This window comes from Lepisma saccharinum, chromosome 4 (assembly GCF_977018435.1).
Source record: "Lepisma saccharinum chromosome 4, izLepSacc3.1, whole genome shotgun sequence".
NCBI classification, from domain to species: domain Eukaryota; kingdom Metazoa; phylum Arthropoda; class Insecta; order Zygentoma; family Lepismatidae; genus Lepisma; species Lepisma saccharinum.
The window spans coordinates 17411695-17438596 of NC_139232.1; the positions used below are offsets into that span (position 1 = coordinate 17411695).

The following is a 26902-nucleotide window of genomic DNA, read 5'->3' on the forward strand; positions in this document are numbered from 1 at the left end:
TCTTCCTGGTAGCTCTTGCTTGACTAATCTTTCAGTTCTCCTTTCAAATGCCAGCAGGGCTATTTCCAAAAATTCCCAGCTAGATGTGATATACTTGGATATTTCAAAAGCCTTTGACAAAATAAACCATGCTCTTCTTATTCACAAATTACGAACTAGATTTAACATACATAGCAAATTTCTCTCCTTAATGCAGGATTATCTACACTCACGTACACAGCGTGACACTCTTTCAGGCGCCTCTTATGATTTTCTTCCTGTCTTGTCTGGGGTGCCACAAGGGAGCGTCTTGGGCCCTCTCTTGTTCATCCTATACATGGACGATCTCCCTCAAAGACTTTCCTCACTTCCTGTCAATATACTCATGTTTGCTGACGACTGTAAACTTTTCAAAGAAATCTCAAGCACGCAAGATGCTGTGATTCTCCAGAATGCTCTTTCCGAACTTGTCTCATGGTGTAAGCAGTGGAATCTGCAACTTAACCCGCAGAAATGTTCCTCCCTCACAGTCTCTTTAAAAAAGAACAAAATACATTCTCATTATGTTCTTGAAAACAATTATATTACTACAGTTGCGACTGAAAAAGATCTAGGTGTTATCATAGATGAAAAACTGAACTTTAAGGAACACATCGCAGCTACTACTAAAAGTGCAATGCGTCTCTTAGGCCTCCTCTACAGATTCACTGAAATTGATACTCCAACTTCTCTTAGCCTATTTTTCAAATCATTCATTTCACCGATTCTCGAATACTGCTCTCCAGTCTGGGCCGTGGCTTCGAATACAAATCTTTCTAGCATGGATTCCGTCCTTAGCTTCTTTACCGCCATTGCTTGTCATAGAATTTCTTCTCTGCGGCATCTACAGAAACCTGACATCCTGACTACTTTGAACATCCAGTTACTGCAGACCCGACGCCATGTGGCCGATATGAAATTTTTCTATAAAATCATCAATGGAAAATTAAGATCTGAATTTCTGCTTACAGAATTCAACTTCAGAGTTCCCTCTCGATCGACCCGAAACACTGAATTGTTCCACAACTCTACCGCTATGCTTTCTCTTATACAGCGCGCTCTATTCTACAGGCTGCCCCAGTTATACAATAAACTAACCACACACATAGACATTTTCCCCCTGAAAGTATTTTCCGATCTTCCCTAAAAATGAATATGTAAATCTTTGTTTGTTTCCTTGTTTATGTCTTATGTTTATATTTAACCTTCCTTGCTTTTACCTTAAACCATCTTGACTTGTTCTTGTTTATTTGTTAGAGTTTTCAGTGTAAAATGGCCTTAAAAGTGCTGTATCTGAAACTTGAAATAAATAAATAAATAGTTGACGGAGTTCTTTCTGTACATCGTCTCTCCGATCGCATAACGCTCTCATCTTATAATTAAGGGTCCTGGCTTCAATCTCCAGTGTAAGACAACACACACTCGATAGGATTACAGTTTAAAATGAAGAATTAGTGACAATTAGCCTATTTAAGCATGTGGACTTAAAAAAAAAAAAAAAAAATCACTCCTGAATTATTGTCCTGATTATTTTTTTTTATTATTATAGGTCTCAGACACCCTCGAGTCAAGGTTTCTTTCCACCCCTTTCTTCATCTTCTTTGAAATTCATGCAAGTTAATCATAAGAACTGCATAACTGATGGTGAAAATTTATATGTTGGAAAAGAACTTGTAAATAGTGCTAGCTACTAATTACATCAGTTCAGTAATACTATAGATTTTTTCCAAACCTACAAAACTGTTACATTAAAATCTGGCCACCTCGGTATGGTAGTAACTGTGATTACTCGTTATTAATTATTAGAACAAATTAGAAATTGTAATTTTAGAAACATTTCATTATTTGAATATTACAGTTATGTAAAAAAAACTGTGATAGAATAAAGAAAGTGACACATCAAATTACCCGCGGAGTGGTTATCGCAGTGCGTTATGACGCAAGGGGTGCCGGGTTCAAATCCCGGTCTGAGCATGGGTGTTTTTGTGAGTATCCCTTCATCATCATCATTCATACTCATCATTGCGATTAACGCAAATATGTTTTTTTTTGTTTTGTTTATTACTTTGATCAGGCCGAGATTTAAATCACTCCCATCTATGCTCAGTTTCATTTAGTTTATAACCTTTAGCCATAGACTTAGTCTATGCTATAGCCCAAGTCATGTCAGATGGTTAGTTATACTTTTTATACTTCCACATTCCTAATATCTTTTTTTCTTTTTCAATATATGACTGATTTCAGAGCAATTTTTCCCCATTGAAAGCTGGGAGTTGCAACCCTCCAAATCCTGATGAACTCTTGATCATATACACGTACCTCATAATTGTGAGTATCCCATAAAACTTACTAAGCCTGTTGATTGCTTCTAATCATAGCAGTGTTCATTAGATTGCATTTTAAGAAAGAGTTCTGAGAGTTCCTTTCCAATGACAAAATTAAGGAAGTAGAAAGAAAAGCTTAAATTATTTTCATTCAACAAGATATTTGCTCTAATCTTCGTAAACTTACTTATTAGAGAAAAGTTTCGCCAAATGACAGCAATGCTTGTTATGGGATGAATTGAAACTTGTGAACTTTCTAGTATCTACAATATTCACAAGTAAAATATACATGGAATGAGGACCAGCCTATACTTACAGAACCATCTACATTTCCCTAATTGTATATATGTATTGAATTCGATTGGGTGGGCAATCGGGTGAGCACAGGAATTTTTGGGTGGGCGCTTGCCCGGGCCGGGATTCGAACGCGGGACTCCTGACGTCGTAACGCGCTGTGAAGTCCAGCCCTTATGTTCGATAGTTATGCAATAGTGTGTGTTCCGCGAGTGTTACTTAATAATTTCGCACCGGCCCCCATGGTGGAGTGGTTAGCATATCGCGCTACGACGCCAGGGATCCCGGGTTCAAATCCCGGCCTGGACATGGATTTTGTGAATGTCCATCCATCAATTTAATCATATCATCGCTCATTCCCATCTTCGCAATTAGCCAAACGTGACAGAAAAGTTAAATAAAATAAAGTAAATCAAATCAAATTAATAAGGTCGCTCTCGAAACCTATTACAAGTAGTACAGGCACCAAAGGTAAAATATTACGTTCACAAGACAGAAATCTAGTGTATTCTTGCTTCAAGGAATTGGCGTCGGAAGAAGTGCGTGCTGAAACAGTGTTTTCTCCGAGTCGAGAACTTACGGCTAATGCGCGTGGTGTCTGTGTGCATCCTGTGTTGTTATAAAACAGGGTAACAAAGAGAATGGGTAACGTATCTACCACAGAAATCGGTGAACCCCTATTCAAATCTTCTGGGAAACATGCCAGAAAACAGAAACGAGAGCGATGATGATGGTCTTGCAGTTCCTCTATAATAAATACCTTCAAACTTCTTTCAGGTACGAGTTTCTCTTATATGCTCCAAGTGATATGATATAATCCTGTGTAGAATTCTTTACTATATATTTCATTGTACTCAAATATCAAGTGCATGCATTATATATAAAAAGCTGAATATTGGACACGGCGAAATCTCTGCCTCTCTGCGTTTCCTTTCCGCTAGCAGTTGGTTTGGCAGCAGCGCGACAGCACTGGCTGCGTATTGGCTGAACTCATGTTCCTTCTAAAACCGTACGCCGTATAATCAACTTGAAAAACAGTTTCCACTTGCAACATAGAGAGAAGTTCATACTCTCTTGTATACTAAACCCTTTTTTTAAATAGCAGTGCCCAATCCGACTATATTGAAATAAATGCACAACTGGTGCGTAATTGTCCCTTTTCGCCTTAAGGGAAAATGACGTGTAGGAATCGAGATTTCTATACAGGGTTGGGAAATTTTGAGCATTTCTGGGAATCTATTTTCCGCACACGTAGGCGTACGCAGACCCTCTGGTTAGGGGGAGGGGGCATAAGACCTGATGAAAATTAAATCGGAGAAAGAAATACTTCATTTCATCTCGCTGTTTTATTGTATTGATGGGTACCGCTCGGGGGCGTATATAGCGTGTGTCCGGAGCAGTTGAAAATCACAACAGAATAATTTAAACTTACGTGGCACGAATGTTCTCTGCTCCCCCTTATCTGTGGTTCAGATACTATTTTACATATAAACATGATTTTACAGCAGATTCGTAACAACTACACATAATTTATTCATTTCCAACATTGACGGCAATTAGGAGGGCAACTGTCCCCCAATTTTTGCCTTGCTAAACCTTGTCTACAAAGAAAACGTAAACTGTCCTGTCCTTTGCCCCCTCCTCACATTTTTCACCCAGTCGCCACTAGTGATTTCCAATGTATGTGCAATTTATTCTGCAAACACATAGAGATGACACAACTAACGAATAATGTGTGTGGGAGTGTTAACAATAAATTTGCTAGAGAACGATGTGGGATAGTTCAATTTCATAGGAAATAATGCGCCTTTCTCTCCCTCCGTAGCTGCTTGGAACTTTCGTCGGCTTGAAAATACTTAATTTTTAAAAAAGTACAATATTGTGTAATAACGGTGATAAGATTTCTTTACACCAAAATCTAGGTGACTGTTTTAGGAGGTTAACTGGCCCCTCTTGCCCCCCGTGCGTACGCCTGTGCCAGCACACCAGACACCACTAGATTTTCACTGAACATTTTTGTTGCCAAACATTGCCATTTTTTTAAATTTCCCGTCCCGACCCAAGCTGGCATGTCTCAAGGCAAAAAAAAAGCGACGCTCGTATTATGTAAGTGACGCAACGTATTCAAACTTCAAAGTGCTTCAAAGCACGTAAAAGGAAACGATGGTAGGCGCGTAGGTGGTAGTGGGTGTGTTCATTTATTTGTGAAAGTGTCCAAGATAAAATAATTTGTGAACATGTTCCAAAAAATAAGGCCGGAAGTAGCTCGAGTAAGACGAACAATGAAATTTACTGATGAACGCTCTCGGTATTTGGAAGACTCGAAACCGAAGTGTTCAAGAAGTATCGGTGTTTTGCTGCTGTTGTATTTTTCACTTTCACTCGTTTGCTTCAAAGTGGCATTTTCGAATAGTTAGTATCATCTATGTAATAGGTGTAGAGGTTTCATATTTCTTGTATTTTGTGTGTTTGAAACATGTACATACGTATTTATTTTTATGACATTAGAGTATTTTACCATAGAGTAAGGTATGATTTTACTGCAGAAGAGCCTCAGTGTCTCTTGTGATATTACCAAGGATTAACATGATTACTTTTGTGGTTAAATGAATGTAGGGGTCGGAATGAGGTGTTGAATATGTCATTTTTAAATTTATAAATATTTAATTTACTATGAGCTTCTTGTTTGCACAAATATAACAATTGAAATGATGGTAAAAGTTGCCTATCGGCCGAACGGATTTCTTCATTTTTAAACAAGAAAGTACTTACTGGAATGAGTTTTTCTAGCATTTCGATACTTCGTGGAGATATTTGCTGGGTACCAGTTTCATAGATCGGAGACACATTAAAATCGGATATGGTAACATTACTTATAGTATAGGGGTGACTGGTTTCTTCAAATTTACAGGAGAAAGTACTTACGGAAATCATTTTCTGTAGCGTTGTGGAAGTTCGTCTTTTTACACGAAAACAAACTCATTTTTTCTCATTCTGAGTGCTTTTTTTTATTTCTTTCTTCGCTTCCGGAACACACAATATGGCGGGCACATCTTGACTCACGTTGTGGCTATGCAGTGTTTCAACCTTCCTCACCGAAAAATACCTACTATTGTGTTCGTAACCCGTGGAAATTATACATTATACATGGGAAGCTGATGGATAGCCTGGGTAGCTGCTATTGTGTTCATCACCGGTGCAAATTATACATTATACACGGGTAGCTGATGGATAGCCCCACAAACCATTATGCACGGTAACTGACCGATAGCCCCACGAACCATTTCCGATAAGGTTAGGTTAGGTTTGGTTACGTTAGGCAAGCATAGTAAAAAAAATTGGGTTTGAAACACTGACAGGGGCTTACGTCATCAAACGTATGCAGCATCAGGTTGTCTTAGGGCAAGCAAATGAAAGCAATGGCAATTGTGCGTCGGTGAGAGGTTTCTCTTCAAAAATACATAATTTCCCGGTCAAATATATTCCACGATGAAAGAAAATACTCCGACAAACGTTGTAAACCTTGGAGAAACTCATTTCCATAAGTAGTTTCGGTACTACTTTACTATACCGGAGACACCTATCAATGATTTATTTCACAATTTTTTACATTGCTAATGTACTATTCTGTATTGCGGAACATTTCTTTAGGTGAAATAATGAATTTCTAACGAAAATAATGTATATTTCTTACATTAACGAGTACTTACTGTTGTTCCTTATTTCCCACAAACCATCCACGGGTAGCCCCAAAAACCATTGAGGTTAGCCCAAAAATTCACGATAGCCCCACGAACCATCACTGGGACTAGGTATGCCAACTAGGTTAGGTTAGGTTCCATTAGCACTCCTTTCGTTCAATTTAGCATATACGAACAATACGAGAGCATATTGTGCTCTCATGCAGAAAGCAAATGGCGGCAGCAGCAATACCGCATCGGAAATAGATTTTCATAGAAAACCACATGCATTCGCATTAAAATGGATCAAAACTATTTCCCGAACATCAACAACGCTACAAAAATGATTTGCGTAAGTACTTTCGGAGCGAATTTACAATATAGAGAAAGTCTCCAATTTTGTTAATTTTCGGTATACTAACTAATTTTGACCTCCTAATCACGAATCTGTTGAAAAAAACTGGGGGTCACTTCTGAAAATTTGAAAAAAAGCCGATTAATTTTTTTTTATATATAGGTGTATATGCGTAGTTTTACGAACAAAAATGTAATCTCCTGTCATTATGTCTAACCACGCCGTTGTTTTACAAGAAAATGATTTATGATGTTCAATTCTAGTATGATCCCTATTTTTTCGATGAATTTAGGGGTGAAATGAGTGCTAATAGAACCTAACCTAACAGGCCTAACCTAACCTCCTCGTGTGAATGGTTCGTGGGGCTACCCGCGGATGGTATTTGGGGCTAACGTCAATGGTTTGTGGGGCTACCCGTGGATGTTTTTTGGGGCTAACGTCAATGGTTTGTGGGGCTACCCGTGGATGGTTTTTGGCGCTAACAAACAATTTTTCATCAAAATGTACAATTTCCAGACGTGACCCCCGGTTTTTTACAACAGATTCGTGATTAGGAGGCCAAAATTAGTTAGTATACCGAAAATTAACGAAATTGGAGACTTTCTCTATATTGTAAATTCTTACCGTACTTTCTCCTGTAAATTTGAAGAATTCCGTCTCCGGTATAGTAAAGTGTTACCGTAGTTTCTTGCGTAAAATTGAAGAAATGTGTCTCCGATGTATGAAACTGTTACCATTTTCTGTCAATCGTAGAATCTGCTGGAGCGGTAAATCATGCGTTTTTCACGATATTACTATGTTTGCCTAACCTAACCTTGCCGTGAATGGTTTGTGGGGCTATTTATGAATGGTTCGTGGGGCTATTTATAAATGGTTTTGGGGATATAGTGAATGGTTGTGGGGCTATCCGTGTATTGTTCGTGGGGCTATTATTGACATTATTTTCGTCACAAAATGTCAGAAAAGCAATATTTCACCTTAAAGAATGTTTCGCAATGCACAATAGGTAAGTACAAATGCAAAAAGTGACGAAATAAACAAGTGAGAGGTGTTCGGCCAATTGGCAACATTTAATGAAATGATTATAAATTAATGAACTGTAGTGCTTTTATGTTGTAATTTTTGTGTATATTTATATCTCTTTTAGGAGATGCCATTGCAAATTTCTTCGTAAATACCAGAAGCTTCTTCAGTTTTCCAAACTTGAATAGGCAGTATATCATGGGGAACTTTACAAGTCCTAAATCTATGACCTTGGAGGCTGTGAATGAAAATTTATATTTTGTGTACAATGAAACATCACTTAAGATACAAGAATTCAGTTGGTTTTTGATTCCCCTGCTGGCAGGTTCAGGAATGACTTGGTTTACTTGGATGATGGTCTACATTGACAGCAGTATACCAGGTGTACAACCTCCAACACCATTTTCACCTTCCAAGTTACGGTGAGTGAAAGTTGCATTTGCTTTCTCTTTAAAATGGGATATTTCATTCTCAACAGAAAATTGTATGTTATGAAAACATTGTTTCTTTTTCAGTAGCATACACATAACTATACGTTTATCATTACACTATGCACACTATAATGTGTTTTCTTAGGCCTGCTATGAAAGGGGTATTTCTGTTATATTAGGACTTGTCTTGACATTTTTTATTCATGCTGTGATTTTATATCTATTTGTTTATTTTTCTTTCGGATTTAATTGTGGACAGTAGAGTTGAAAATCCCCTTTCTTTTTTTGGGAAACAAAAGTACTTGAGATACCGTTTTAGAGTCATTTTTCACTGTGAAGAATCAGGGGTCCCGGGTTTGAATTCTAGCCTGGGCATGGATGTTTGTGAGTGTCCATTCATCATATCATCACTCATCCCCATCTTCGCAAATTAGCCATAAGTGGCACAAGAAGCGAAGTAAATGAAAGCAAATCAATCAATCAATCAATCACTGTGAAGAACTTCTTCATCATACATGTGAAAATCTTCAGTTTACCGGACCACCTTGAAATTTCCGATTTTTACATGGCCCAAGTTCCGATTGTTTAATTTCGATTTATGCACGTTAAACTTGTTTGTTTAATGCATACAAACCTTGAAGTAAGCAGGCAGTGGAAGATTTCCACCTTAAAGGTCTACTTAGTGGCTATGGTGCAGCTATGCTATTCGAATGTACAGATACAACACTGTACCAGATTATGCGCGAGTTTATTTACATAATGTGCAAGCATGATTAGAGTACATATATAAAGTTTGTTCAACGATAAACTTGCTGAAAGAAAAATATTGTCTTATCACTTAGGCCATTCGTTTAACTAATTAATAATGAACTAAATTTGTCTTTTGATTGTCAAGTAACTTTTTCACGTAGTATAGAAGGGAAAGATCATGATCAAAATATAATTGAGTGCGTGCGTGCAAGATCGGAACTTAAAACATTACGGAAAGTACTTATCCTTCTCCTCCATATCATGGTTCCTCGGACACCTTCACAAAGCGTCTACCTTGAGAAAAACAACTTCCTCTCCTTGTGTCAGAATCCAAAATATGCTGCGATGTCGCACTGAGGCTTCCTTATTACGTCATTGCGTAACCGATTCTGTTGACCTCTGGTGGCAAAATTAATAATGATTCCATCAATCTGGCACACATGAAACAGAAATATAACAAAATGACTACGGTCCATAGATTTCATCATTGTATACAGGCATTTTGTTAATGGTTTGTGCATGTTTGCTTGAGAATGGGAAGCGAATTTACAATACCAGAAGTTTCTCCAATTTGTTTGAAATTCGGCATACTCACTAATTTTGGCCTCCTAATCACGAATCTGCAGTTGAAATTTGGCGGTCACATCTAGAAATTGCAAAATAAGTGAACGGAGTAAACACCCTTGATTTATGAAGAAAACAACTATTGTTTGCAATGATTAGCGTTTCAAAACTATGTTTATGATGACCCTTAATTTTTACTATGCTTGCCTAACCTAACCTTACCGTGAATGGTTTGTGGGGCAAACATTTTTTCCACCTTATGCAAGATGCCATTTTCTCAAATAGCGAACCTCACTTGTTCACATCATCAAACATGGCTACCATAATAGTGTATCGACAATCATAGCGTTAATATGTGCATGTAGTTTTGCAATTTCTGGAAGTGACCGCCAATTTTTAACTGCAGATTCTTGATTACGAGGCCGAAATTAGTGAGTATGCGTAATTTCAAAGCAATAGGAGGTACTTGCGGTACTGTAAATTTATACCTAGAATGGTTTTGTACTTCTGTATATTCCTTTATGATTCTTCTCTTGTAACCAGCCATTTGTTTACTGTCGTTTTGGTTATGGACTGCCTTTTGTCATCAAGGTCACGTGTGGTGTGAGGGGTTAGGCAGGTTGGGTTTAGGTTCATAGTATTCAAATAATGTCTCTAAATGCATTTGTGATTAAGTTAGCAGGCCAGGTTTAGGGCTCTTAGCATTACAACAATTTCCTTAAATGCTTTCAACATTTCATCATGTTGGCGCTGGTTTGAAGCATGACACTCTCTCGAACCTCGTGTCAGAAATGGAATGTCTTGTCAATGGGAAGCAGGGATATTTGGGTTATGTGCCTTTTTCATCTTTTTGCTGATAAGTAAGACTTTTTGGAACTGCAAACAGTGCTAATTACTTTCAGAAAGCTTTAAATTTAATTTCACAACCTTTCCAGTATTGTGAAATACTTCGTCTTTCACCTATGAAACTTTGAATAACTCATGAAAAATGTGGAACTGTTACCTTTTGGCACAAGTCTTTACATTGTTGCTTAATAATGGTTTAAGACTTAATTTCTGTAATAATAAACATAGGATAGTATCCTGCATTACCTTTTGTGAAAGAGAATACCCGGTGGAGGCACATGGTGGTTTGTATCCCACTTTAAAACTGTAGGTCCAGTTCCAGTTAGACTTACTGTGCATAAAGTGGACTTAAAACCAACTCAACCAGGGGGTAGGTGTGTAGAATATCTAAATAAAAACCATAACATAAGCATTCAAGTTATGTGATGGTATCTTCTCTACTAGAAAAAAATTTGTTACTTCAATTTGGAAAGATTCTATTTTATATATATATTTGACATGCTTGTAGGAAGAGCCATGTATGAAAAGGAGGAGTAATATGCTGGTGTGTTGCAGTGTGGAAGATTGAATTTAAAATTGGTTCTTGGGTAGTGGTTGTGCATACTGGTGTGACGGATCAACATATCTGCCAAATAGAGTGACTTGCTAGATTTATTAATTTCATATGTAAGACAATGTGCATGCATAGTCGCCTACAGTACATATTCAGAATATTCTTATTTATGAAAGGTGAAATATGTTCATATCTTGGATGAAAAATGTGAACCACATAGACACCAGTGTTGGCAGAAAAGGGCTTTAAGTGGATAAATCAGTGACGGCGATTAGGGGAGGCGAGGGGGTGCAATTGCTCCCCAACTTTTTGCCACTTTTGCCCCCTCACTATGCTAAATCTTATATACAAAGGACAATATACTGCCTTTGCCCCCCCCCCCCTCAAGTCTTGGAACCTGTCCCCTCCAGTTTTGGAACCCAATTGCTGCCACTGGGAGAAATTATATATGTACTGGCAGGGGAAAAGAAATTGCTAGTAACATCCGTAAATGTCAAGTTTTTTCATCTTAATTACATAGAAACTTTGTACTCATGTTTTCTGCGAAGCTGTTTTTTAGTTTGTCCTATGAATTTTGGTCGCCGCTGCCACCATCCTCATTGCAAGTTGTTGCGTGGTACGTTTGTTCTTTTTGTTCCTCAATTGCCACTAGGTGCGCTGTTGTCACCTATCTGCCTGTGCCCATGTTACCTGTCATTCACCGGTGTTAATTGCTACAGTAGGGGAATCCACGTGTGGTGGTGTTGTCCACTATCGATGCTCATTTCAGGTCGGAAGGGCTTGATTACATGCATTTCCTTGATTTTGGTGTCTACAAGAGTATGCACCTTGTGTTTGGTATACTTTTAAAATTTTATAGCTTTCGTATTTGATATGTTGTGCAAGTCCGGTGGTAGATTGCACTTTTTTTTCCATCTGTTACGTGCTGTTGAATTCTCTCATTGGTTGATTGGTGGATAATATTAAATGGGCCTTGCATTCACACACTGCATCATAGACACCTGGGTTGTAGGGGGTGGAGGAAGTATCAGTATCGTTTGTGTTTGTTGAGCTCATTACATCAGCAGATCCATCAGATCAAGCAATGAGAGAATACAACAGCACCTAACAGATGCAAAAGAAAACCCAACCTACCACCGGACTTTAAAAACTAATCAAGTACAACAGCCATAAAATATAAAGAGTACATGTCAAAGACAAAGGACACACACTCGTATACACCAAAAATCAAGGATAGTGAACAAGCACACCATCCATGGATTCCCCTACTGCAGTAAATAACACCACTGAACAGCAGACAACATGGACACAGGCAGATAGGCAACACAGTGCAAGTAGTGGCAATTGAGGAAAAGCAACAAAAATGTGCCATGCAACAACGGAACAAGGATGGTTGCAGTGGCCACCAAAATTAATAGGAAAAGCTAAAAAACAGCTTCGCGGAAAGTGTGACTACTAAGTTTCTCTGTAATTATTTATTACTACTTCTCTCATTTCCCAAAATATGAATTTTTCATCTTTCTCAGTAATTTGTCCGTTTTTATAAATAACACTGCACAACAAATTTGAAGACATTTTCACCTACGAACGTGACGTTGGGATCATTTACGCTTGTACATATCTGTAGGGGTCTCCCTGATGATAGACCAACAACAGTCAGCAAGCATACGGCCGTTCCAACGTCTTCTGAAGCAGTTTTCAAACACAGCAATATCTTGGTGAAACCTTTCCCAACATCATCACTGACTCCTCCCAGGTTTTTCTGGGAAAAGTGCATGCTTGAGTCCAGAAAGTGTAATTTGAGTAACATGTGGCACCCCATGACATGAAATCAGTGCACCATGCCACTAACAATGGCTTCATAATTTTGTGCTTTCAAATTACCCAGGAAATTAGAGCACACCATCTTGAATTCCTGCGATGCTGGGTCAGAAAGTGTAGAATCAAACACACCATCATGAAGAACGGTTCTAATTTGTGTGTTAATAAACACACCTTCCATAACCTTTGCCTCACTTAATCGTGAGGATTTCGACCAAGAGGTACCTAAAAGCTTGGCCTTCTCGGCCTAGTGCTTTGATCAAGATTTTCATCCAACCAAGCTTGATGTGTAATAGGGTAGAAAGACATTGTCATTGATTGATTGCATCGGCACATGTGGCCATTTTGTATACTTCAATATATGCAGGGAAATATCCCCTTATCTAAGATTCTTACTTAAAATGTTACGAGGGTGAATCAAATATGAACGAGCCTTGTGCGAAAAACAAAATTTATTGAAGGAAACAGAGACATTGCTACATCCTATTTTGCTACATAGTCTCCACCCTTAGTGATACATTTTTCCCAACGTTGTGGTACGTTCTTGATGCTGTTCTCGTAGAATGAAGCTGGGCGGTTAGCCAACCAGTTGCGCACAAAGGTTTCCACCTGATCGTTGGTCGCAAATCGCTCGCCCCCAAGTGCTTCTGTGAGGGGTCCGAACAGGTGAGAATCGCATGGTGAAAGGTCTGGGCTGTACGGTGGATGCAGAAGCGGTTCCCAGTGCATTTCCACCAGTTTCTGCCGCGTAACACCTGCTGTATGGGGTCTGGCATTGTTGTGGAGGAACAAGACCTGGCGGATGGGACAGCCTCGTCGTTTGCATCGATACTGCACCTTAACTTGATCCAGGAGGCCGCAGTAGTAGGGTGAGTTGATGGTCTGACGTTTGTGTAAGAAATCCACCAGTAGGATCCCCCTCCAGTCCCAAAACACCGTGGCCAACACCTTCCCCGCAGACAACCGAACTTTGGCCTTCACAGGGTTTCCTTCGCCTTTCCTCCTCCACTCCATGCTGGCACGCTTGGATGCTGGGGTGTAATGATGCACCCATGTCTCGTCACAGGTAACGATGCGATGCAAAAACTCTTCCCCTTCCACGTCAAAACGAGTGTGAAGCTGGCGAGCAATGCAAACTCTTGTCATCTTTTTGAGCAACATTCAGCAGCTTGGGAACCCACCGAGCTGTGATTTTGCGGAAGCCCAAGTGCTTTGTGATGATTGATTGGACACTTCCATAGCTCACAACAAGTTCTGCCGCAATTTGCTTCACAGTGACTCGGCGATCCTGTTCGACAAGCTTACGAACACGAGCCATGTTGTCATTCGTCACACTGGTGCGAGGACGACGGCGGTGCACTTCATTTGCAACACGTTCACGGCCTTGCTGGAATTCCTTACACCACACCTTCACTCTTGCCCACGAGAGGGTACCATTCCCAAACTGGGCCTGCAGTGTCCGGTAAATTTTGGCCGGTTGACGTTTTCCTGGGTGAGGAACTTGATGATTATGCGTTGTGCAACAGACACGGGCACACTCGGCTCACTCATTGTGAGAGCTACTAAACGAAGCATGGGACACGCCAGCTGTTCTGGTTCCTGACTCACGACAGCCCCACCTACCGGCCGCACATGCCCAATCACACCCTGCTACCCATTCCAACGCTTAGCCAATCAAGGCTCCTTCATATTTGATTCACCCTCGTATAACAAGTGTTGTAAAAAGTGCAAGGTTGTAGACAAGACAAAAACAATACATTAGAAAGTCGAATTAACTAAAAGCTTCCTCACAGACCAGCTAAAGCTATAATCATTTGATAAAACACTGTCATCATCTCCCAACAGGGATGAGAAACAGCTGGCGAGATTAGAAGTCTGCCAGAGGAAAGCAAAATCGGATAATTGAACTAAAATATGTAGAATACTTAAAACATTACATATACAGTGCATGGAGGGTCCAACCCTTGCAGCAAGTGACCATGGGTTAGGAGGCTGTGTCCAATACAGAGTCGAATAAGAACTTCTTCTTGACTAGAGAGAAAGGGAGGGACGCCATGCACCTATGGTGGGCTTAATCACGTAAAGCTTCTTCCTCGGTGCCGCATCCCACATTTTGGGGCTTGTCAATTGGATCTCGTAATATGTTCTTGATGCCTGTCGTGGGGGCTAGTGTTTACGGACATAATGATTATCTGTCCCGACTGTCCCACTCACGGAGGAAGCAACAGTATTTCATGTAACCTTCTTGCATACATCTTATCCTGTCATACCAATGTATAATTTTGAGCATTCGTTCTTTGTAACACAGGAGAAACACACTTTTGGCTATTGTCCCATACGTTTCTTATGTAACTTTCAAATTTTGTGTTTTTGGCTAAATGACCCGTGATACATGGAAACGAATCTGCAAATACATTAGAATCACACATTTTCATCTAAAGAACAAATTTCGTGTTGTGCAGTGTAATTGGCAGTATATTTCATGTTTGTGACTGCAATTTGTGATTTTTGTTGTTTTCAGTATTGCATTTTGATCTGCATATATTACTATGATAACAGATATTTCCAGTACAATTAAGATAATATATTCTTTTTATCATTTTTTCCTAACCTAATAGTAATTGTAAAGGTACAAACAGTGTAGCCTAGTTATGGAAGCATTTCTTAGGCATTGGCTTTCAGTAACTGCCAAAAAAATTAAATTCTACAGTTTGGAGACCATGTTTTCTGCGTTTCCTGTTGCGCAATTCACCACATTATGGTACCACATCACCTTTGTTTGCATTGCATTAATCTTGCCTTTTTTTAAAAGTACAAAATGAAAACGTGTTGTACAGTATGAAAACATGTCATATCTTGATAAAAATATTAGCTTTGTGTAAAATAAAAAGATGTGTTATGTTTGATGCCAGATAATATGTTTGTAAAAATGAAATCCCAGTTTCACTTCTAAAATTGCGATAACTTTCATAACCTTTTCAACAGATGTAGTGGTTTAACCAGTGCAAAATGTTTTGCTAAACCAATGGGAGAAGGGGGCAGGAGGGTTTAGACTCATTAAACTTTCCTCTTATATACAGCCAAGGGTTGAACCATTGCTTTGTGTGTTTCATTTGATGTTTCACAATGTATGTGTGCTTGTGGATATAATATAAACGATTCTTTTTACATGACCATTAATTCTTTAATGAAGGGTCAAAACACTGATTTTTACATTTCTATGTAGAACATAGATTCTTTTAAAAGTAGTTTGGCTGTTTGAATTTGCAAGTGAAAATTAAAATGCTCCCCTGTTCTTTGCACCATGCCATGAAGGCATATAGGAGGTGTGGGGTTAGGGCCCCACGCTTTCCTGATGACAGCCGAAGTTTGGGGGTGGTGTGATCAGCACCATGCCCCTAGCTGCCTTTATCCTACAGAGTTTCTTCCAGGAACACAAGTTATATGTTTGTGGGTGCGCAACAGAGCCGCTTGAACAGGTGGAAAGATCCCGGTTTTCCCCTGCTGGGGATCGAACCTGGATGTCTCGCATTGTAGTCAGATGCCCTAACGACTTACCTACCATGTCTCTTTTTTTATTTAATTTGCAAGCTATTACTATAATGTCAGTTAAGTTTGGAAGCTGTTACTCAAGTTCTGTAGCAAGGAGAAAACTACAGGGCGGTGCAAAATTCCGTTTACAACGCTTGGGAGGTGATTCGACAAGTAAAAACAAGGAAAAAATGCCATGTGAAAAAATGTCGAAATCGGCACCGTTTTCGAGTGACAGGCGTGCGAAAATCGCCTCACACCATGTTTATAGCACAATAACTCAAGAAGGAAGAAAGATATCAATGTCGGAATAAAATAATACAAACAAAATCGTACCTGACGAATACAATGGTGCAGCAATTGAGGCCCAGTGTAAATTGCGCAAGGGGACTCTCAAAGAAAGTGGGGAATCCCCTGATGGAAAATACAGGAAATTTACTACTATTTTCTACATAATGTTGAGATCGGAATGTAGGCAGTAAAAAATTACGACGTATGTCCACATGTCCTACTACTGCTGGGACACCGTCCCACACTCGGGAAATAGGAAATTCACCCGAAAATGACGCTATGCCGTCAGATTACGCTGAGATTGATTTCAGCTAATTGATACAGAAAGCCCCACTAGAGGCGCTGTGGGAGTGTAGGTCACCTGTTACGTATTAGTGTTGGTGGATACTACGTAGAGAGTGTAGTCGACCGTTGTTCTTCCTGTCTGTTCTGTGTGTTGCAGCGTAGGGTTTAGTCTGGCATGTGTGTGTGGTTGAATTGCTCCAAGGAATATGAAGCATGGCGTTCGTATCACGAACGTTTTCCCAATAGGCGGTTACCATCACATGCACTCTTTCAAAGACTTGATGCTCGACTGCGTGAAACTGGATCTCTACTACCCCGTAGGTGGGATTGTGGAAGACCCCGCACTGTGCGCACTGTGCAATTTGAAGAGGACGTGTTGGACGCGATACGAGACCGTCCTGACACCAGCACACGTGTCATTGCTCGTACGCAACAATCCCACCATAGCAATATGTTCCGCGTTATTCAGGAGGAGGGATTGCACCCATACCAATTGCATAAGGTGCACTACATACTGCCCACGGACTTTCCCCTACGCATGGATTTCTGCCAATGGTACGTGCAACAAACTCTTGCCATTCCAGATTTCCCAACAAGAGTTTTGTGGACCGATGACGCAATGTTCACCAGAGACGGCATGTTCAATAGCCACAACAGCCACGTCTGGGATATGGACAATCCGAATGCAATCATTGTGCGCCATCATCAACATAGGTTCGCAGTGAATGTGTGGTGTGGCTTAGTAGGTGACCACTTGATAGGCCCGTACATTTTGCCCTCTACTTTGTGTGTTGGGAATAATCGGGTGTTTCTACATGACGTATTACCTGAACTTTTGGTAAACGTGCCACTGGCAGGTAGACAACGTATCTGGTTTCACCCCGCGGCGCCCCCGCACAATTCGACCGGGGAGCCAGGGCCTTACTCAACGATATTTACGGCGATCGTTGGATTGGCAAGGGTGGACCTCGTTCCCCCGACCTCACACCACTGGATTTCTCTGTGTGGGGAGAAATGAAAAGGCTCGTGTATGGAACCCATGTGGAAAGTGCTGAGGATCTCGTTGCTCGTGTAAGTGCCGCTGCTGGGACAATTGTTGACAGGCCAAAGGTATTTTCGCTTACCAGACAATCAGTGCTTCGCCGATGTCATCTTTGTCTTCAAGTCAATGGCGGACTTTTTCAACAAAGTCTCTGAGTATACCGGTCTTTGTGAGCCCCTAACAGCATAGCATAGTGTCCTTTAGTGAAAGGTGCGAGTGAAGATGCTGGAGATCGCTGTACTTCATACCATCGATCTGCATGTGCGGAGGTTGTGCGCTTCTCAGTGGAATCCCTTCAAGATGTGCTGTGTCCGGAAATGTTACATGCCATTGTGTGCGTTTTCTCGCCATTCTCCTTCTTCATTCCTTCGAGGATTACCCACTTTCTTTCTGGAGCTCTCTTGTAGTATGTACAGCCTGACGACATGTGGCCATTGTTTAACTTTTGTTTTTTGTACTGCAAAGTAGTGTGTCAACATTAAGGGATTGAAAACGTTTTTTTGGTGTTTTCTCGTCTTTTTTCCATTTGGAATTGTGTCCCAGCAGTAGTGGGACATGCGACAAATTGGTTTCTTTTCTTCTTCGTACCGCAATGTGAACCGTGTACAACAGGAAATTTGCAGTTATTTTCCTATTTCCCGAGTGTGGGACGGTGTCCCAGCAGTAGTTGGACATGTGGACATACGTCGTAATTTTTTACTGCCTACATTCCGATCTCAACATTATGTAGAAAATAGTAGTAAATTTCCTGTATTTTCCATCAGGGGATTCCCCACTTTCTTTGAGAGTCCCCTTGCGCAATTTACACTGGGCCTCAATTGCTGCACCATTGTATTCGTCAGGTACGATTTTGTTTGTATTATTTTATTCAGACATTGATATCTTTCTTCCTTCTTGAGTTATTGTGCTATAAACATGGTGTGAGGCGATTTTCGCACGCCTGTCACTCGAAAACGGTGCCGATTTCGACATTTTTTCACATGGCATTTTTTCCTTGTTTTTACTTGTCGAATCACCTCCCAAGCGTTGTAAACGGAATTTTGCACCACCCTGTATGTATGGATTGGAAATGTTTTATCATTTTAATATTGGTTGCTTTTTGAAAAACTTAAGTTTTAAGGCAAAATAACACCAAAAAGTTCAGGTTTCTATTGTGGTATTAAAAGTTATAGATACTCGAGTTTGGACTGAAATTAAAAATTGAAATTATTCAATTCTGCATTAATCTTTGTCACTACCTGACTCAAGAGCAATGTGCAGGCTGTCACTATGAGTTGGGTAGCGAACAACACATACGGTTTTACTACGTTCAACACACTTTGCTACTTCATTGATTATTAATTTGTATAAAATAAGTTTCACAGTCCAAGTTTACACTGGCAATGGTTTTAAAAACAGCTGTGAAAAGTTTCAAAACAAGACAAAGATCGTATTTAAAAAAAAAAAAAATTGCTGATAAAAAAATCTGAGAATTAAGAATATTATTTAAAATCTTTCTGCCTGCACCATGATTGGACCACACATTTTTTTTATTTATAGAATTTTAAAGAGAGCAGACATTTGGAAAGAAAAAAAGCACCATTTGTTTTTGTTCTCATGGCGATAAAAGAATTGAAGGCATACTTGAAAAATATTCGTTGCCATGGATTAATGTAGATTTGAATAAGCTAAATTTTGATGTAACTCATTTTTATGTAGGTCTACTGGTTAATTTTTAATCCAACAGTTCTTGTTTATATGAGATACATGGTTGCATGTATTTATTAGAATAGCAGTGGTAGTTGCTTTACTGCTGTTTTTATTTTTTAGGTCCCGGTCAGGCCATCGTTTCCACTCAGGGTATGTACTGGCATTGGTGAATGGGTTTTTGGTATTCATTCTTCTGATGATAGACTGGAGTTCACTGTCTTTTGTATGAGAGCCGCATCCACATGGCTTAATTTTATACTTCAGTGTGGAATTATTTTTTTATGATATTTTAATGCTCTCGGAGGCTAAATATTTAAAGGCTGAAATTACAGATATGGTGGTTACCAATATTTTTTTTTGCATGCATGCCAAAGTTTTATGAAAGTTACCAATTACCCAATAACTGTCAAACATGTATTATTAGTATCATAATTTTAAACCCAGTTAAAAATGCAAGTATTGTCATAATTGTACATGAACTCGGCAAAGAAGCCGTATAATTATTAGGTTGCGTATGTGAAGCATTGAAATTTGAAGCTGGTAATCCTAATGCCTCTGTGTTTGTAAGCATCTTAGCAAAGTTGAATTAGGAAATGAATGACTAAGTAGGTAGCTCCATTTTTTCAGTAGTAACTTTTTGGAGGTTGGTTTTTTGAAACTTGCTGTATAGTTCTTCCATAAGATATATGTATTTATCTTTTTACAGTAGTAATAATAGTACAAAGACTGACTACATATGTACATATGCAATTCATTTCTTCTATTTCATGTGGTTCTACCTTATATCAATGCATGCTTCCAAGTTCGATATGATTGACACATGTGCCTCATGATTGTTTTGATTTTGCAATCAATTATAGTAAATTTAATGTGACATTAAATTATTTTCACACCTCCCCCTTCCCCCTGCCTTATTTTTATTACCACAGGAAAGTAAATGGGACTCAGAATTCAATAATGGGACGTTCTTTGCTCTTCAGTATTATTGAACATCAGTATTTCATGACACATGCTGTTGTGTTCAAATTTTTGTGATTGTACGTGTTAGTGAAACTGCATGTATGCTGCTCGGAACAGATATTGGAAAGTGGTTGAGAGATGCAGATTTGCTTTCATACAAATAGAGCAACCAGATTTTCAAAAGTGGAAAACACTACACATGCATACAGATACAGACTTGAATAAATTCTTCTTTTTTCCTGATGTGTCCAAAATAAGATTTTGGGCATGTTTTGCAGCTACCCATAACTATGAAATATTATCATTTATTATATTTTACCTTTTGAATTTTAAATGTGATCCTTGTTTAAAGGGGGAGGGGGACACACTTCTAACTGTAGTACTCCAATAATTGCTGGAAGCCATCTTAAGAACAAGGAATGAGTTTAAAATCTGAATAAATATTTTCAAGGACTTACTCTTAATAGTATTTTGTTGTAACAAGTGTTAATGCAGCAACATAATATAAAACTTTTATTGGTGGTGAGCAGTGAGATGTTCTTCTAACAGTATGAGAATTAGATATTCTGATCTTTAATTTATTTGGAAAACCATACATTTTCTATGTTGAAAAGAGAGAGCCCCGCAAGAGTGAAATGTGTATTTTTATTATATTTAATTTTTTGGTGCAAAGTTCATGTGGCCTATGAGAAAGAATGAAGTATTTTTGTAAAGCCCTACCTGACTTGCCAGTGGTATATTACACCCTGTTGGCACACTTAATGGAGTGCCCGTGCCTGTCAGTTAATTGTGTGCCTTAGGAGAAAAATGTATCTGAATATCTGCAGCTTTACAAGTAGGAAGGATCTGTTAGAATTGGTTTAGTTCAAACAATTGCATAAACATGTTTTAAGAGTCTCTCATTATGTTGTGGATTTTCTGTTACAGTGTATAAACATGTTCGTTCAAGTTATTGGCCATGTTGCACGCAAAATGTTTACATTTCTGCTTCATATATATTCTTCTTGTCCTTTTCTTTTGTTGGAATTATAAAATTCAGTGGGCATCATACTTTTTTCCTATTTTAATTTCTCACATTCATTTTGCTAAATTAAGGAAGGGCTGCCAAATTATTTAGGTGAAGAAGGAAACAAATCCTGTAGAAGAGTGATAACCCTCTTTTTTCAGTTTATAACCATATATGTAAAGTTCTTCTCATCTAGAATTAGATTTTCAAAACTAGCAAGATTGGTATTGATCACATAAGGTGCAGAATTATTTAATTAAAATACATACGTACCGATATTTAGCATATTACCTGGCATATATTAAGTAAGTTATGTATTTCTGCATACTTTATGATCATATAAAGTCAGTAAGTGGAACATTACATGGAAAAGTAGGTTCTGGAAATAATTTATAGTAGAAGTACATCCGGCAGAAGTAACTAAACTTGAATTATCAGATTATCAAATGGTAGTCTGATATTTCATCAGTTTTCTGTCCATACAAGTTAAAAGCTGATACGTATCGTGTGACTTATTGATAAATCAAAAACTACTAGACAACAAAGAATAAATTCAATGACCTGAAAGGCCTATCTACTACTAGTCCCTTATGATATAAATTATCTCCATTCATCCATCCATCTGTTTGTGCAATTGTAGCACATAGGAGCTACAGTCTCGATTAGCATACTTGAGCATAAAGCAGACCTACATCAAATTTTTCAAAAATTAGAGCAACAAAGATAATATTTAGTACATGAAAAAACTTAACAAAATATATTTTGATTAGATACAGATGATCTTGGTTTATTCAACTGTCTGCCTGTGGGAATGTTGGTAAATTATGGTTATCTAAGGAAATAGAAATTTTGGACATGTCCACGTTACTCTTGTGATTATGAGATATAGTTCTTCAATTACACCATACAATTTATTATGTGAATATTATAAACCTCTCCAATGGCATAGTGGTAACGTGATTGCCTTGTAATGAAGGAGTCCCTAGTTCGATACCTGGTAGAGGCACAAAGTAGTTTGGATCCCACTTTAAACTGTGGATTACTTTAATTGTGTAATCAACTTCATGTGTACATACCAGGCCCATGTAAATAGTAGTCTGAATCGTGACCTCATGTTACTTAAACTGATAAGTGATCTAATTCATTTTTACAAGCCTAAATTTCTTTCAACTTCACCAGGAGTGACAATGCAACTTCTAGGTCTACAGTATCTGTAAATATCACTATTTTAGAGGTATGCCTGGTCACTAAAATAGTATCATATGAATATCTACTTGCTGTTAAGATAGGAGCCGCATGAACCGTACATACCTGATTACAACCCATGTACGTACCATATCCTATTACGCATTGTGAGTGCAACTCCATTCCTCCCCCCTCCCCTCTCTTTTTTTAAATGTATTTGCTAATCTATCTTGATTCAGTGTCCTGCAAGAAGTGTTGACCATGCCAACAGTAAGCATGCAAAATATATGAACCTTTTTGTTTTGGAAGTGTTGACATGGAATAGAAATGGTAATGATTGTGGGTGTAAACATGAAATATGAACCCTGAAGAACAGATAGCATACCTGTGTATTTACTAAGGCTGAGCGGATACCACTTTGAACCGATACCGATACTCTTACCAATTCTCACCTATACTGATACTTGAAAATGTCAATAAATAAAATTTGTTCAAAATAATGATCAATATTTGTGTGTAAATTTTCTTCTCCAATTATATGCATCAATTAACTAATAAATTTGCTTTAGAATATTCAAGAATTACATCAGAATATTAAAATAGATATTATGTAATCACAAAATTTTTCTTGCAAGTTTTGCAATTTTTGATACAAAATAAAAATAAAGTTTGAATTTTGCACAATTTCGAGGATATTAGACTCAGCAAAAGTATCGTGCGGCATTTTGCAGATCTTGTGAAAGACCAAAATGCCGGAAAAGTATCAGCTGGTATCAGTAAATGAATTCGAACCGATATCGGCCGATACCAATACATCGCCATCGGTATCGGCTCAACTCTAGTATTTACCTTTAGTGCACTATTGCAGTAATATTTTTTGTATACATTGTTTAGAACATGAGTTGAACTTAGTGTTTGATTTTGGAAATTATTTTCATTTGGTACAGGGTTATGTTCTAGGATTGGTTGCAAAGTGCAGCTTGTAGTTACAACAAGAAGAAAATTAACGTATAATTGTAAAATTTTGAGTATATTTATGATGTGTTAAGGCATATGATATTTAACATATAAATTTTATTTATATATCTTCATAAATGTATATGAATTGTTTATATTATTTATATCAAAAGAATAATAACTGACATTTTACGTTGGCAAGGGTAAGAGTCTATTGAATAGAACCAATGTTACTAATATTCCCTTGATGTAGTGTTAAACTTTTGCGCAGAAGTCTTAGATGTTGGTTTTTAGAGTAACAACAAAGTGTTAACTGTATATTAACACTTTATTATAATGTCCTACATGAACGTAACAATACTCTTTACACTTCCCATTCGGCCATATACAAGGGTCATTCAAAAAATTAGTTTCCCTATGTTGTAATATTTTTATTTGGTGATATATACATGCAAACTCTACATGTCTAGATAAATACATACCTGTACTACTTTTCAACATAATCGCCTTGCACATTGAGGCATTTGTCCCAGTGCTGCACCAGCTTTTTGAAGCCGTGTGCAAAAAAAATTGGGCTCAGGACTTGCAACACTCGTCTTACTGGACTTCATTTGAAAATGCCTTTTTTTTTCTTAGCAGCCAGTGCTATTTTTGCCTGCATTAGGTGTTCCCCCAGATCAGTTCATCACTTTCACGATGTTCCCATCAGTGGAGCCAGTTGAGGGACCAGATCAAACTTCATCAAAAATCCCTACTCTGACTTCTGTGAACATGTTGCACCACCTTCTGACTATCTGCACAGACATTACAGTGTCATCGTACACAGCAACCAGGTTCCTGTGGATGTCAGTGGATGGCAAGCCATTTGCCCATTCGTACCTAATCATTCACACATTTCTTCCTGACACAAGCTGTCCAATACTCGTCCAACTGCCGTGCTGCCCTCCTCTCTAATGGCACGAGCCCGGCATTTCACGATGTTCTGTTGTTTTCTTCCCTTCTGTGCATCCACCTTCACGTCTGCAGGAGAAATGCCTATCATTCCTCAGGGTGGCTACTCACTGGAAATTCTGCGTGAATTATTGGCTCCAGGAATAATGTGTGAATTCTGCTTGAATTTTTCTCTGTAGACGTGAAAAATTGCAACTCTTATTAATCCAAATCCTATTGAATTTATACATATTGATAAATGCCCTGAGGCGAAATTTTCACAGTTGAATTTTTATTTTTATCGAGGAAGGAAAATAATGTGTGAAAAATTAAACAGAATTCTCTCGATCTGTTTACTTTGTTACTGTCCTTTGTAGAGTAATCTGACAGATGGAAGATTATTGCAAGATAAGATTTCTTGAACATAATTAGGTAGATTTGAGTTCGAAATTAACAATTTTTCGCAGCTTAGAATATATACCATAACATTTGTGTGACTTGTGTTTGTAGATGTATTTCGAGTCTATGTGAAATGGCAAATGTAAACTAAGGATCTCAATTTTTTTAAATAAACCGTTTAATTAAATTAAATTAGAATTTTTGGATACATTGGAATCACACAGACACTTCATATTGTTACTATATTTGTGTATGCATATCAATGGCGCAACCACAGGGGGCATTGCCCCCCCAACCTGAATGGAAATCAATTCTAAGGAGGGCAAGAGGGCAAACATTGATGGCAGAGGGTGCAGAGGTGCAATTATCCCTCTCGATTTCAAATTTTAAGGAAATAAAAATAAATTTCATAAAATTTTCTCTCTAACAAGGCCTGCGTTTCTTAGTCTCGTCAAGTTCAGAGCCGTAGCTAGGGAGCGGCGGGAGTCGTTCCCGGTCACCGAACAATCTAAATGGTAAAAGTTGTAAAAGAGAGAATGCCATGGCACCTCGTGAAATTATTTGCACCCTATTAAATCAATATTGTTTTCAGTTTGCAAAAAAATGGATTAAAAATTTCTTGTTCGCTTCACTCGCAATATGATTGCTTTCTGTAAGGCATTGTAAATTGCAATATGATTGCTTTCTGTAACGCATCATAAATTACCATAAGAGAAATAAGACTTCTCTTAATGGATTTTGTCTTAAATGCATGAACAATTGTTGGGAGGAGGAGGAGTGTGCACATTTGAGAGACAATTTATAAAATTTTTGCTGTTGGTTTGTTATGAGGTGGATAAATTGATTATATATCATATTGTAGATTGGTGCGTATTACTCACTATTACATTAAATAAACAACGTTAAATTGTATAAAGTTAAATTTAACACTACTTACATGAGTGAGTAGAAAAGCTTTTTTGGAACAACGTTTCTGGGTTCTACTGCCCACTTCATCTGGTTCGTAAATATTTTCCTAAGCACCGAACATAGTGCACGTTAAAAAGTGTTAAAAGAGGATTAGGTTGAGGATAGGGATATATTTATATATTTATACATATCATTAAAAGTGGACATAAAATCGTAAAGATCTGAAGATATCATTAAAAGTGGGCATAAAATCGTAAAGAGAGAGGTCATCAGGAAAGAGGAAAATAAATTAGGTAGAAATGTTTATGAAGGCGCGAATATTTGTATAGGGAGGAGTACTAAACTTAACAGAGATGATGGCAACTTGGAAGAAGGGTGGGTTAGACTTTTCAAAAAATGGGATAAGGCAATGGAAACTGAACCTAAGATCGGCTTTCATGTTACTCCAGAGGTTATCCGAGTGGCTGGTGAGGAACGAGAATTTACGTTAAAATGGTGATGTAATAGGAGGGAAGGGGGGACTGAATGGGAGGAGGGATAGCTTTCACCTCATATCAGATTGGTGTTGTTCACCAGTGCTGGTTTTGCAACTGACGTGGGTTTTTATCGATTTTAAAAACCAGACGGTGAACAATTAACATATTTAATATAAACTGGATGTTATGTCCAAAACATTCAAATACATTGAACCCATGATATAGCAAGAATCACACAGAATACGTCTGCTTATGATTTATCTTCTTCTGGCCGTGAAGACCATACCTTGTAGCCATATGCTTAATACCTGAACCGTATCATCCCTCCAGGTGTCCTATTAAAAAAAAAAAAATCAGGTATGCTGATGACCGTATCGATCTGGTGGGCGGCGAATCCTGGTAGACCTTCTTGGAGACGAGTGAGGTGTGCTAGGACCTGGTCCTGGGAATCCAGCTCTGCCTGGGGTAGGTTTTGGTACTGTTCCACCGGGGTTGGCTGAATTTCTATTTGGTATTGTAACGTTGAAGTCGTCGTCATCTGCAGTGTCACGTGAAACACGTCCCTTCAACCACCTGGGATGTA

The 26902-nt window shown here is 38.4% G+C and overlaps 1 protein-coding gene across 1 annotated transcript; it reads left to right on the forward strand.

Annotated features, from left to right (window-relative positions):
* Window positions 1-4781: 4781 nt before the first annotated feature.
* Window positions 4782-25587, forward strand: LOC145986391 (ADP-ribosylation factor-like protein 6-interacting protein 6). Its single transcript, XM_083120344.1, has 3 exons — window positions 4782-4802; window positions 7819-8116; window positions 19618-25587. Exons 2-3 carry the CDS (start codon window positions 7893-7895, stop codon window positions 19724-19726), a joined length of 333 nt encoding a protein of 110 aa, XP_082976470.1. The 5' UTR covers window positions 4782-4802; window positions 7819-7892; the 3' UTR covers window positions 19727-25587.
* Window positions 25588-26902: the final 1315 nt, after the last annotated feature.

Coding starts and splice junctions, on each gene's coding strand:
- LOC145986391 (XM_083120344.1), top strand. CDS start 7,893: ATGGGGAACTTTACAAGTCCTAAATCTATGACCTTGGAGGCTGTGAAT. Junction 8,117..19,617: donor TTTTCACCTTCCAAGTTACG/GTGAGTGAAAGT, acceptor TTTATTTTTTAG/GTCCCGGTCAGGCCATCGTT.